This window comes from Cariama cristata, unplaced genomic scaffold, assembly GCF_000690535.1.
Source record: "Cariama cristata isolate BGI_N322 unplaced genomic scaffold, ASM69053v1 scaffold14481, whole genome shotgun sequence".
NCBI classification, from domain to species: domain Eukaryota; kingdom Metazoa; phylum Chordata; class Aves; order Cariamiformes; family Cariamidae; genus Cariama; species Cariama cristata.
The window spans coordinates 116,880-129,741 of record NW_009600755.1 but is presented as its reverse complement, the minus strand read 5'-3'; the positions used below and the strand labels follow the sequence as shown (position 1 = coordinate 129,741).

The 12,862-nt window shown below is 36.4% G+C and overlaps 1 protein-coding gene across 5 annotated transcripts in view; it reads left to right on the top strand.

Moving 5' to 3' along the window:
* Positions 1 to 9,620, top strand: part of LOC104169245 (sodium channel protein type 2 subunit alpha-like) — a 47,120-nt gene extending 37,500 nt beyond the window's left edge. For all 5 annotated transcript variants that reach the window (XM_009710118.1, XM_009710114.1, XM_009710119.1 and 2 more), the window contains exons 21-26: positions 128 to 409; positions 3,232 to 3,289; positions 4,123 to 4,256; positions 7,274 to 7,378; positions 7,811 to 8,081; positions 8,446 to 9,620. In XM_009710118.1, coding sequence (XP_009708420.1) covers positions 128 to 409; positions 3,232 to 3,289; positions 4,123 to 4,256; positions 7,274 to 7,378; positions 7,811 to 8,081; positions 8,446 to 9,620 — 2,025 coding nt within the window. The remainder of the gene's footprint in view (positions 1 to 127; positions 410 to 3,231; positions 3,290 to 4,122; positions 4,257 to 7,273; positions 7,379 to 7,810; positions 8,082 to 8,445) is intronic.
* Positions 9,621 to 12,862: the final 3,242 nt, after the last annotated feature.

The following is a 12,862-nucleotide window of genomic DNA, read 5'->3' as shown; positions in this document are numbered from 1 at the left end:
TGTTTGCAATACTTCAATGTATTTTAATGTTTTACATTAAATCTTTTGCTATATGTGAAAAAAAGTGATCTTTTTACTGCTCTACGTATTGTTTTTAAAAAGTTTTTTTTCTGTGTTTATTTACTAGGTGGTTGTCAATGCTCTTACTGGAGCAATCCCATCCATTATGAATGTACTTCTGGTTTGTCTTACATTCTGGCTAATTTTCAGCATCATGGGAGTAAATTTGTTTGCTGGCAAGTTCTATCACTGTGTTAATACCACAACTGGTGAGCCATTCTCACCAGAGGAAGTCAGTAATGTAACTGTGTGTGAAAATCTTACATTCACTGCTATGGATGTTCGATGGGAAAATGTGAAAGTAAACTTTGATAATGTTGGAGCTGGTTATCTTTCTCTGCTTCAAGTAGTAAGTGTATACATTTTGACAAATTAATTTTCCAGCTTTAAGTTTTGTAGCAGTAACATTTAATTCCATATGAATGGATATGGGATTTGGTTTTGTAATTGTGTTCTATGAAGCTAATTAATATTGCTGATGTTAAAAATCTGATAAATTCTGTGGCCATTTGGGGAGAGGAGGAATATCTAATACCTACCAGATAGATCTAAAGTTCCTTGGCACCCAACTGCTAGTACGTTTTCAAACTCTACAGAAATACAGTATCTAGTTTAAAAAAAATAAGACAGCTAGGATTAATTTTCTTTTATTTGCTTGATCTGTTAAGGTTTGTCGACTTAAGACTTTTTTACCATGGTAGTCAAACAAATACATTCTAGGGCTCATCTGATCTTCAAACAAGAAGAGAGCCAACTATTAATTTAGAAAAAGGTTTTAAATTCAGTTTTTCCTTTTTCTTCTTTCCCCTTTTACTATTCTTACTAGTCCTGCTCTGGTCATTCTCTGTTATTGTCAAGTGGGTTTTTTGGAGATAGTTTTAACTTGTTCTTAAACTCTATCTGAGCAGTTGCAGAATTTACTAGGGCTAAATTTCTAAGCACAAACCTTTTTTAAAGGCAGCATCTGTAAATTGGAGCCAATAGGACAGAAACATATATTCCTAATTGGGTTTGCTTGACAAACTGCTGCTGGGAAAATATTTGTGCTCATAAGCACTTGGTAATCATTCTGTCTTTAAAAATTTCCAACTGGTAGTATTTAGTAGTTGGTATTGTGCTAGCAGGCTGCCATTTGATTGCTCCAGGGAATAACAGTAGCTATTGCTAAATAGCACTAGGCAATTGCATAAATTACCAGTGTAGAGGACAGCAGTGCTTTTAGCTTTTGTAACGCATCTTGCATAGAATGGTTCAGCTATGTAATGTTTCCAGTAAACATACCATTCATACCTTGTTTTTACTTAACGTTATAGCTTGCTCACAGGAGTAAGTTTGATGGAAGGCCCACTAGATAGATAAGGAATTGGCTGGATAGCTGTGTCCAAAGACTTACAGTCAGCGCCTTAACGTCCAAGTGGAAACCAGTAACAAGTGGTGTCTCTCAAGGACTTGCACTGGGACCAATATTATTTAATAGTTTCATCAATGACATAGTGGGATTGAGTGCACTCTCAACAGTTTGCAGATGACACCAAGCTGAGCAGTGCAGCTGATATGCTTAGAGGGAAGGGTTGCCATCCTGAGGGACCTTGGCGGGCGTGAGGAGTAGGCCCATGTGAACCTCATGGAGTTGAACAAGGCCATGTGCAAGGTCCTGCACCTCGGTCAGGGCAATCCTCAGTATCAGTACAGACTGGAGGATGAATAGATTCAGAGCAGCGCTGCAGAGAAGGACTTGGGGATGCTGGTGGACGAAAAATTGGACATGAGCTGGCAATCATAGAACCATAGAATTGTTATGATTGGAAGAGACCTCAAAGATCATCAAGTCCAACCATCTACCCAGTGCCACCATGCCCACTAAACCATGTCTCAAAGCGCCGCATCTAAATGTTTTTTTGAACACATCAAGGGATGGTGAGTCCACCACCTCCCCGGGGGAGCCTGTTCCAATGCTTAACGACTCTTACAGTGAAGAAATTCTTCCTAATATCCAACCTGAACCTCCCCTGGCTTGACTTGAGGCCGTTTCCTCTTGTTCTATCGCAAGTTACCGGGGAGAAGAGACAACCCCCACCTTGCTACAACATCCTTTCAGGTAGTTGTAGAGGGCGATCAGGTCTCCCCTCAGCCTCCTTTTCTCCAGACTAAACAACCCCAGTTCCCTCAATGTGCGCTTGCAACCCAGAAATCCAATCTCATCCTGGACTGCATCACAAGAAGTATGGCCAACAGGTCAAGGGAGGTGGATCTCCCCATCCACTCCACCCTTATATAAGAGACCTCACTAGTACAAGAAAGACATGGACCTCTTAGAGTGGGTCCAGAGAAGGGCCAAGAAAATGAGCAGAGAGCTGGAACACTTGACAGGTTGTTCAGCTTGGAGAAGAGAAGGCTCCAGGGGGACCTTACTATGGCCTCTCTAGATATAAAGAGGGCTTAAAAGGAAGATGGAGAGAAAATTTTTGCCAAGGCCTGTAGTGACAGGATAAGGGCAACCGTTTTAAACTGAAAGAGGGTAGATTTAGATTGGATAAAAGAAGAAATTTTTTTTATTTTTTTTTTTTTTTAAGGTAAGGTGGTGAGACACTGGAACAGATTGCCCAGAGAAGTTATGGATGCCTCATCACTCAAAGTGTGTGTAGTAGTGAAAGATGTCCCTGCCCATGGCAGAGGGGTTGGACTAGATAATCTCTATAAAGGTTCCTTCCAAGCCAAACCACTCTATTAGTCTATTATTTTCAGATTTCTTGGGACTACTTATCTTCTGGAGTTTCTTCTAGGACTATTTGCATATTCTGTCTGAAAAATGTCAGCCCATGGTGGCTGATTTTTTGAGTCCTTCAGTTTTTTAGTAGTCAGAAAGTTAGAACTGAGAGCCTTGTTATAAATTTCAGTCTTTCTGTTATGCTCAGATATTGATTGCAAATCATCCTACATAGAGTTGATATGAATTTGCCTGAAGATTAGTATTTATTCAGTGTTTAAGTATTAGGGAGAAGTATTCCACAGTAAATTACTTCCTGTGAATACTTCACTCGTGTCTTACCAGACTTTTAATATTCCTCTTTATTTTTGTGGGTGAAAATACATTGCAGAAGACAATGTTTTGTTTACAATGTTTACAAAATTGGAGCTTTGATAGAAAATATTAACAAACTTTGTTTTTAGGCAACATTTAAAGGATGGATGATGATCATGTACGCTGCAGTTGACTCTAGAGAAGTGAGTGCAATATAAAATTTACTGCGTGAATACAAATATAAAATTGCTGTAATGCTTCTTGAATGACATTTGAAAGAAAGTAAAATATAAGGAATAAAAATGTAAAACCTTGATAAATTTTCGATACAAATCCATGCACTATAAACTAGTTAAATGCATATACTTTTAATAGGTAAAAAAATTATAGCAGTAGATCTACATAAAGTATCTTATGTAATTTATGTAATTTTATGTAATTTAATAATTCATCTGTAAATAACAAAACTAATAAAATCTGGTTTCCTATTAATTTATGTCACTGAGAGAGTACAGATTAGGAAACAAATTTTTCCTGTGTCTCCAAAAATAACCCAAATAATCAAAGTGACATCACCTGCAATAGCTAATCCAGAACTGCAGACTCTGGCAATCTGAAAAAATAAAATGGCTGAATTTTGCCTGTTTTCTGTTAATGATGGTATTTGTTTGCATCTCTTCGCTATCCAGCTCCTGATTTGCATATAGTCCATGGGAACTGAATTTCTTTTGAGACTTGCACACTTCTGTCAAATTTAGTAGAAATTACATGAAACATTAAATGTCATTAGAGAGGAACTGGCAGACAGAAGGGGGAGGAATGACAAGTCTCTGTGTGCAATTACAGACACCTGTATTAAATAGATTTTTCAAGTTCAAAGATAAGGCAAGTGTAGGGTATGCTCCAAAACAGCTATTTTTCCCCCCTTGTCAAGGAGTTGCTGTCCAGCTGGATGCAACTTCTGTTCCTGCTCGGTATTCTGTACTTTGTCTTAACAGTTATTTGTGATGTATTGCTGTTTTTCTATGTTACATAGACAGGGATGCAGCCCAAGTATGAAAACAACCTGTACATGTATATTTACTTTGTTGCCTTTATCATCTTTGGATCGTTTTTCACCCTAAACTTATTCATTGGTGTCATCATAGATAACTTCAACCAACAAAAAAAGAAGATAAGTATCATGTTTCATTTTCACAACACTTCATTGTTATTGAGCATTCAGCAACTGTATGCAAGGATAAATATAAGTGTCTGAAATTTCTCATAGTAATATAATGAAAAAAAAATTCAGGTCTTAAGATTTCCTTTTATTCTATTCAAAATAATGAAATAATGATCTTTGCTTTTTAAGGCATTTGAAGTAATTTAAATTTACATTGAGCGTCTGAGTGTTCTCCACGTCCCTTTACAACACAATGCTATGTTGTACATCAGAAAGTTACGTATTGTTTTTCGCTTACTCTTACAGTACTGTGACAAAGCTATGTGAAAATGCAGATTACTTAATTCAAGCAAATAGATAGGGAAGAAGAGAATATGCGAAACTACAAATATAAAAATTGATAAACAGATAATGTATAGCAGTACTGTGAAGGCCTTCTCAATTACAAAGAGACTAATAGAGACAAGCTGGATGCTGGAACTACTCCTCTGTATTGTAAGATTAGAGAGGGTTGGGAACCTGTCTCAGGAGTTAGTAGTGAATTTGCAAGAGAAAGAAAATTGTTGACATTTTCAAATGTGTAGTTCTTCTTTTCAGCTGAAATTGTTTCTGTTATTCAAATGAACACAGGATTGTGTCAAGAACTGCAGGAGCATTGAAATAGATTAAAATGCGGACTATGATGGCAAATTAAATTCTACTTGCTATTTAAACTGTAAATGCTGTCTAAGGTCTACAATAGTCTTATTTTTCTGTACACATTTGGAGCAGAATCATACTGGAATATTGATTTTTAAAAAGTGAGCTAAGTAATAGCAAAGCAGTACATAATTTCTTCATTTGTGATTCTAGATGGTTTGTCAAGTCTGATTCATTGTGCTGAGAAAAGACATTGCTAGACTTACTGCAGTGGAAACTTCCAGTTAATCTTTCCACTTGAGATCGGAGTATACAGCTTCATATGTTGCTTCCTCAGATTCTTTGAGTCTCTTACCTGCAGACCCACATAATAGAAAGGATGAGTTTGTGGTTCCAAACGTGATGACATCTTCATCTTGCAAGATGTTTGCACCTCCCTTGGAATAAACATCAAGGGCTTCCTGTACTTAAGAGGAAGGTGGTTCAGTTTCTTATCCTTGGAGAGGAAGACTAAGGTTATATACATGCTATTGGCATTTTTGGCAGTCTATATGTAACAAGGTGACCTTACTCAGTAATGAGGTGACTTTAAATTCTATTAAGTTCACTTGGCACACACTGTCTACTGTAGTCATGACTCAGAAGGCAGAGAAGGGTTCCTGCTAAAGGACTTTTTCTGGCAGTGTGGTATACACCCCTTGTACATTTGTAGCTGTTGTAACCGTCACCAAGAAAGTCAAATACTGCAGATATCACAAAGGACAACAATTAGTCTGGGGAAAATTCTGTCTACATGCTATTCTTCAGTTTCATGTAGCAAATTAGCAAACATTAGTGACCTGTCTTTTGAATTTACAGATGCACCCATGCTCATAGAAATGTGAGCGTGTGGCTATCCAGCAGTGTCTTTCTTGTCTTTGTTCTGCCTTCATGTCACTGAGATCTCTCCATTTTGGGCAATGTTGTTGGGATATGAATGGGAAAGACCTCATGTTGCAATACACTGTCCCTGTGTGGTTAAAATGTGTGCATTTCTTTGGTCTCTGTGTGCATCCTACTTTCATTACATTGGTTCCCATGGGGAAAAAAAAAATGTCCCCCTAGCTGTCAAATTCTGAACCGTTACGGTCCTCAAAAGCATATAAGGTATATCTCATCTTGAGACTACTATTCTCCCTATGGACAGCACACTGAGAGAATGATCACTTATTTGCTCTTGATAACCATTAGATCAATGAGGGAGCAGAAGAAATCCCCAGTTCAATGCCAGTTCTTCTATAGCTTTTTTTTTTAATTATTTTTATTTCCCACTGGGTAAAATCTCCTGACAGACTCACATCACATTTCCACCATAACCAGCAAATTAATTTATTGTTTTTCTTGCAAAACCCTTACTCTCTAAGAACTGAATTTTACTTGAATATTTGGCTTATGAGGAGAGCACGCTAAACAGGATCTCTTTTGAATTCTAAATCATGTCTCTAGCCACAGCTTAAAGACTCAAGACACATCTTCATCCAGATTCATCATTACTTTCTCAATAAGATTGACACTGCATTTGACAGTCAGTGTGACAAAGTGACAGAATCACCTATGACTCTGAAATTCGTTTCCAAATGCCACTGCTTTGACATCATGCATAACTGGAATCTGCTTACAAACAAATGCATGAAAGAAAAAGAAGTTACTTGTCAACATAAATTGTGTTTCTGACAAGTGTTTCTATGTGTATTACGCGTACCAGTCTAGATACCCTTTTACTCAGACTGCTGTCTTCTCCTACAGGCAAGAAACCCCAGAGTATGCCCCTGCTTGTGATGATCTCTGTATAATGTAGGGGGATCATCAAGCCTCATATACAATGTGGAAGAATTATTGAGGCAAAAAACCATCTGAACTGAGATACCTATACTCAAATTATAAAACGTGTATCCTGAAAAGTAACATGAGTAATTTCTTCTTCTTCATGTGGTTTCCCTGAAGGCATATCAGCTTTCAGTTGATCTTTCTACTTTTGAAGCTTTTTTTATTTCTGGTTGATTAATATTTAGAGTGTGGAGTTTATGATGTTAGTTTTATAAGTATCTATGGAATGTCTAGTTCTACAATTTTTTTTTCCAATTTTAAATTGAATTAATCAGGTGTGGGGGTTTTTTTTAATAATAAATAGATAGAAGTTCTGGGGTTTTTCTCCGTTCCTTAATGTGTTTTATTTTTACATCAAGACTTGTCAGATATTTTAAGAATCTTTGATATAATTACTATATTTTGGTTTTGGTAACAATGTATAAGAATGAATACATGTTCATAAAAACCGTGTTCTGCAATGCTGTGAATTAATGAATTTAAAGACTTGGCTGTAATCAGGTCTGTTTTTATTATTTTACCTTGGAGGTCAAGACATTTTCATGACAGAAGAACAAAAGAAATACTACAATGCAATGAAGAAGCTGGGATCCAAGAAACCACAGAAACCTATACCTAGACCCGCGGTAAGAATGTGTGCTATTCTTGTATCATCTATATTTGGGAAGAAATTGCAGCAGTACATTAATTATCAAAAAATTTCTCCCTTAACTCTAAAATGGTTTAGGCCCAATTCAAGTTAGCCCTTCATTCTGAATTGAAACATGTACATATTTCTGTTCTCCAGGAAAAATCTCTTGTATTTGTTATGACTGAGGAAGCAGAGAATCAATGAATATGAAGAAATAGAAGCCTGTTGGGTTTTGAGAGGAAAACTTAGAGCTGGCAAATAAAGAAGTTACTGGACAGTGCTTTTCTTAGATTTTTTTTTTTTAATTTTTTTTTTTCAGCCTTTTGCTTATTTGTATGTTTTGGGGGAGGAAGAATGAAATGGGAGGGGGGAAAAGGATGTTCATTACATACAAGATACTGTCACTTTTTCTCTTTTCTCCCTTCAGAACAAATTACAAGGTCTGGTGTTTGATGTTGTAACAAAGCAAGCATTTGATATCACCATTATGGTTCTCATCTGTCTTAACATGGTCACCATGATGATAGAAACAGACGACCAGGGTGAACTGATGCAAAATATTTTATACTGGATTAACTTGGTCTTTGTTGTCCTTTTCACTGGAGAATGTGTCTTCAAACTGTTCTCACTCCGTTATTATTACTTCACCATTGGCTGGAATATTTTTGATTTTGTGGTTGTTATTCTTTCAATAATAGGTAAGAAATTCTTATATTCAAAATGCAATATAGTAAGACATGTATTAAGTGCTTTATCTCTGTCAAGTTTGGCAGATTAGAGGAAATACTTAATCTTAATTTCTCCTGATTATTTAGGAAATGAAAAGCATATTTTAGAGTAGTAACTTTCTTTAATAATTCTATATCAAATTTAATACTCTTTTTTTTTTTTTTTCTGAGTGCTGGAAAAAAAGCTAAAATTACCCATAGCAGATAAATTCTATCTCCAATTATAATTTCCAGTAATTCCATAGGTATAGTTGTTCTTTATTCATACTTTGTTGTGGCAGATGTAATCTGTGATAAAATGGTATAATCTAAATTTTATTTTTATGTTTCACAGGTATGTTTCTAGCTGAGGTGATTGAAAAGTACTTTGTATCCCCCACACTGTTCAGAGTCATCCGACTTGCCAGAATCGGTCGAATCCTGCGTCTCATTAAAGGCGCTAAGGGAATCCGCACCCTGCTTTTTGCTTTGATGATGTCTCTTCCCGCTTTGTTCAACATCGGCCTGCTGCTGTTCCTGGTCATGTTTATCTATGCGATATTTGGCATGTCCAACTTTGCCTATGTTAAGAGGGAAGCTGGTATCGATGACATGTTCAACTTTGAAACGTTTGGTAACAGCATGATCTGCCTGTTTCAAATTACCACGTCTGCTGGCTGGGATGGTTTGCTAGCCCCAATTCTTAACAGTGGGGAGCCAGACTGTGACCCTAACAAAGCTCATCCGGGGAGCTCTGTGAAAGGCGACTGCGGTAACCCTTCTGTTGGGATTTTCTTCTTTGTCAGCTACATTATCATATCATTTCTGGTGGTGGTGAACATGTACATTGCTGTGATTTTGGAGAACTTCAGTGTTGCTACTGAAGAAAGTGCTGAACCCTTGAGTGAGGATGACTTTGAGATGTTCTATGAGGTTTGGGAAAAATATGATCCAGATGCAACACAATTCATAGAATATAGCAAATTGTCTGATTTTGCAGCTTCTCTGGATCCTCCTCTTAATATACCAAAACCAAACACAATTCAGCTTATTGCAATGGATCTGCCCATGGTAAGTGGTGACAGAATTCACTGCCTTGACATCTTGTTTGCTTTCACAAAGCGTGTTTTGGGGGAAAGTGATGAGATGGATGCCCTCAGAATACAGATGGAAGATCGGTTTATGGCAGCCAATCCATCAAAAGTCTCCTATGAACCAATTACAACTACATTAAAACGCAAACAGGAGGAAGTGTCCGCTACTATCATTCAGCGTGCTTATAGACGTTATCTTTTAAGACAGTCTGTAAAGAAACTTTCGTTTATGTATCGGAAAGATGGGGTTGATCTGCTTATCCAGAAAGATACTATCACTGGTAAGATAAGTGAAAGCTCGCCTCCAGATAAAATGGATATGTCTGCACCCACCACATCTCCGCCTTCTTATGATAGTGTAACAAAACCAGAAAAAGAAAAATATGAAGATGACAAATCAGAAAAAGAAGACAAAGGGAAAGACAAAAAAAAATAAAAAGTAAAAGACAAAAAGCTTATCCATCATGAATGTTCACAAGCCTGAGAAGATGGCATTTTTATCAATAGTACTCTTATTGGAGGATTATGCCAACATTACAAGTTTTTACATATTTACCCTCTTCTACAGTCAGTGCCTGTACCAAGACAATGACCCTTCACTAGCAAATTCTGTCTGTAACAGGGAAGCAACCTTGCAGAAGAATAGTTTTTATTATCAACTGGCACTAATGGAGAAGAGACACAAAATTTCTATATGGACTTTAGGAACCCTTAGTGGAGTGCAAAATTACCAGTCCTAATAACTCTGTATTTTTGTGGAATAAGTGCATCCACTGTGTACGTTTCATCTCCTATGTATGTTCTATGCATGTCAAATTTTTTCGTGATCTCCTTTGCTTTAATTCACATACTGCTATTGGCAATTCTAGTTCACTGAGGAAAAAACCTAAATACGCTTGCAGAGGAACACAAATGTCAGGAATGCTTAATTATGGCATTATAATGTGAACATAGTTCTCTTCAAGACTTCTAAAAGCAGAAAACCAACATTCCAGATTATTGAACCTCAGGATCTAGATCAAATCAACAGCAAATCATAAAAAAACAGATTATGGATAAAAAATTTATTAGAAAACAAAACAAGGGATTAATTTTCACAGAGAAGAGGTTGGTAGTTTAGTCTTTTGATTTTAATATAGTTATGTTTAATAATTTTTAGTAGTTCTTAATTTATTATACAGTCCATTTCAGATGCAGTGATTTAAATAAATGATGCTACACACACAACTCTTGTTTCCAAAAAATGTGAAACTATGAAAAAAAAAATAGTTACTTTCAGAGTCCAAGATATGTCATAATTCCTGAGAGATTTAAACAGTTCTTTTCACAGAAAAGCTATGAATGCCAAATTGTGCCTACAGGGAATTACTGAAATAATTAAAAAAAAGTGGTAGCCTTTTTTCTTTTCTTTAACTGTAGACCCCATAATTTCATTAGTAGCTTCCATACTTCATTCCAAAGTCTCTTTCTACACTTCTTATTTCACGTGACTATATCCCACTTAGGATAATAATCAAAGCTATGTGTATAAATTGATAGCAAAGTACCTTTTGTGACAAATACTACCTTAACGTATACCTCAGACTTAAATTTCCATACTTCAGAAGGATGGGTCATGCCAGAGACACAAAATACGTACATCAGAGGTGGTTTTGACCTCCCTATGGCACTTTAGCCAGGTTTCCACTGTATGTAATGCAATCTTATGTAGAAACCTGAGATGACCAAAAGGATATACTTAAATCAGCTCTGTCTTGCATTGTGGTTTAGATTACTTTTTTAAATCTTCAAGGCTGACACTATATATGTAAGTAACATATCCTCTGTTATTTAACTAATTGTTTTACGCAGTGGTACCTGTTTGAACAAAGAGTGACCTAACTACTGTATTTATTGTCTCATATTTACCCTAGTAAGTGTAGCTTATAACATTTCAATAGATAGTATGATATATTCTGTAATACTCCAAGTAATTGGGAAGCTTTAACTGATGCATGCTTGCTGCTATTATCCTACAGCTATTAAAGTCTAAGGTGGGAAGGCATGTGAGTGCTAAAAGAAAAAAGCTGTTCGACAAGACCATCATTCCTCATACCAGTAAGCAATAGTTTGCTGCTATGATAGATTTTATTTTGTTTGAGTTTTGTAATCGGCAAATATGCAGTAAATAGTCAGGCTACACAGGACAAATATATTGCTTAAAATGTGAGGCTAGAAAAAAACTTTTATAATATATATCTATTGATCTATTCTTGTTATTTTGAAAATAGTTTCATTTTATAACATTTTATACTTATTATAAGAAACTAGACATATCTTTGTGGAGTTAGTAATTTTTATTGTTGTCTATCTATCTGTGAGACTTTACTGTTGGGAAATCTAAGATACAATGTGAATTGGTAATTGCAAGTTTCTGCTAATTAAACCTATTTTAAGAAGGAATAATTTTAAAAGAAATGGACAGTACAGTTCTTTTTCTGATCAGTAGGTATGTCTTTGTATGTGAAACAAGATAGAAGAGTTTCTTTTGAAATTATAATCCTGTCTGTCAATTTTCAGGGTAATCTTAGTCATAGAAACATTGCTTTTCCCTGGTGTTAGTCTCACACTGTCTGCTTTTCTTGTTGATTCATACTGCAGTAGAAGCGCTTTAAATATAATTTGTTATTCAGAATCTTCCTTCATGAGTATGAATAGCGAACTTGTGCAATGGACAGTGGAATACTTGCATTTCTTACAAAAGAACTAGAATATAGATGGGTTCCTGCTTTTCTAGAAACTGTTGGCTCATAGTATACTGATGAACTGCATGCAGGAAGTTGTTTTAGCAGAAATAACTACATTGCTAACAACCCAAAAGAATAAAGAGAACCTTTTTATGTACTTGTTTCAGTCTTTGTGTTTTTATTGTATGAAGTTTATGCAGATTAACAAGTAATGGTTAGTAAAATTAAGGGGGAACCACTTTAACAATGAGGCAGTGTGTTTCAGACGTCTAGATCACATGTTGCTTTATGACTTAGATCTTGTCACCATCTAGAAGAAATGAGATGCTTATGTTGTCCTCACCAGAGAAGTTTTTATAGAATTCAAAAAAGAATTCCATTCCAAATCTGTGGGTTTTTGTCAGATATTCACGAGTTGCCCAGGAAGAGCTCCAGTGGTGTCCTCTGGTGGCCAAGTCCAATGGACGATGTCTCCACATTGATGCTGAGCAGTGGATCCAGGAGACACTGCTCACCCTGGGGTGGTTGGTCTGGGATCTGTCACCAAAATAGCCCCACAGGGGGATAACAGAGTCACTTGAATCCTATTACCCCTCAAGAAGTCTGTGCTTGCCAAGAGAAGGGAAAAACACCTGTTAGAGGTGTTAATGGCCACTTCACAGCTGTCTTCAGGCAACTGATGCCTTTACAGAGCCTAACAGGCATGGTCCCTGGCAAGAGATTACTACATACAGGTAGCAGGTTGCACGCAGGTGGACCTGTGTATGGAGTAATTAGTGCATTTTTTTTCCATTCTCACTTCTGTTGTAAAGAGTAGCTGCTGTGTACTTGGGCATATATAGCTAACAGGAAAAAAACTTCAACTGTGCTTTGAAGAACAATGTGTATGTTCTTAGTAACTGTATCTGATTTGAATTAAAACAACTTTTTTTTTTTAAATCCACAGTAGTTA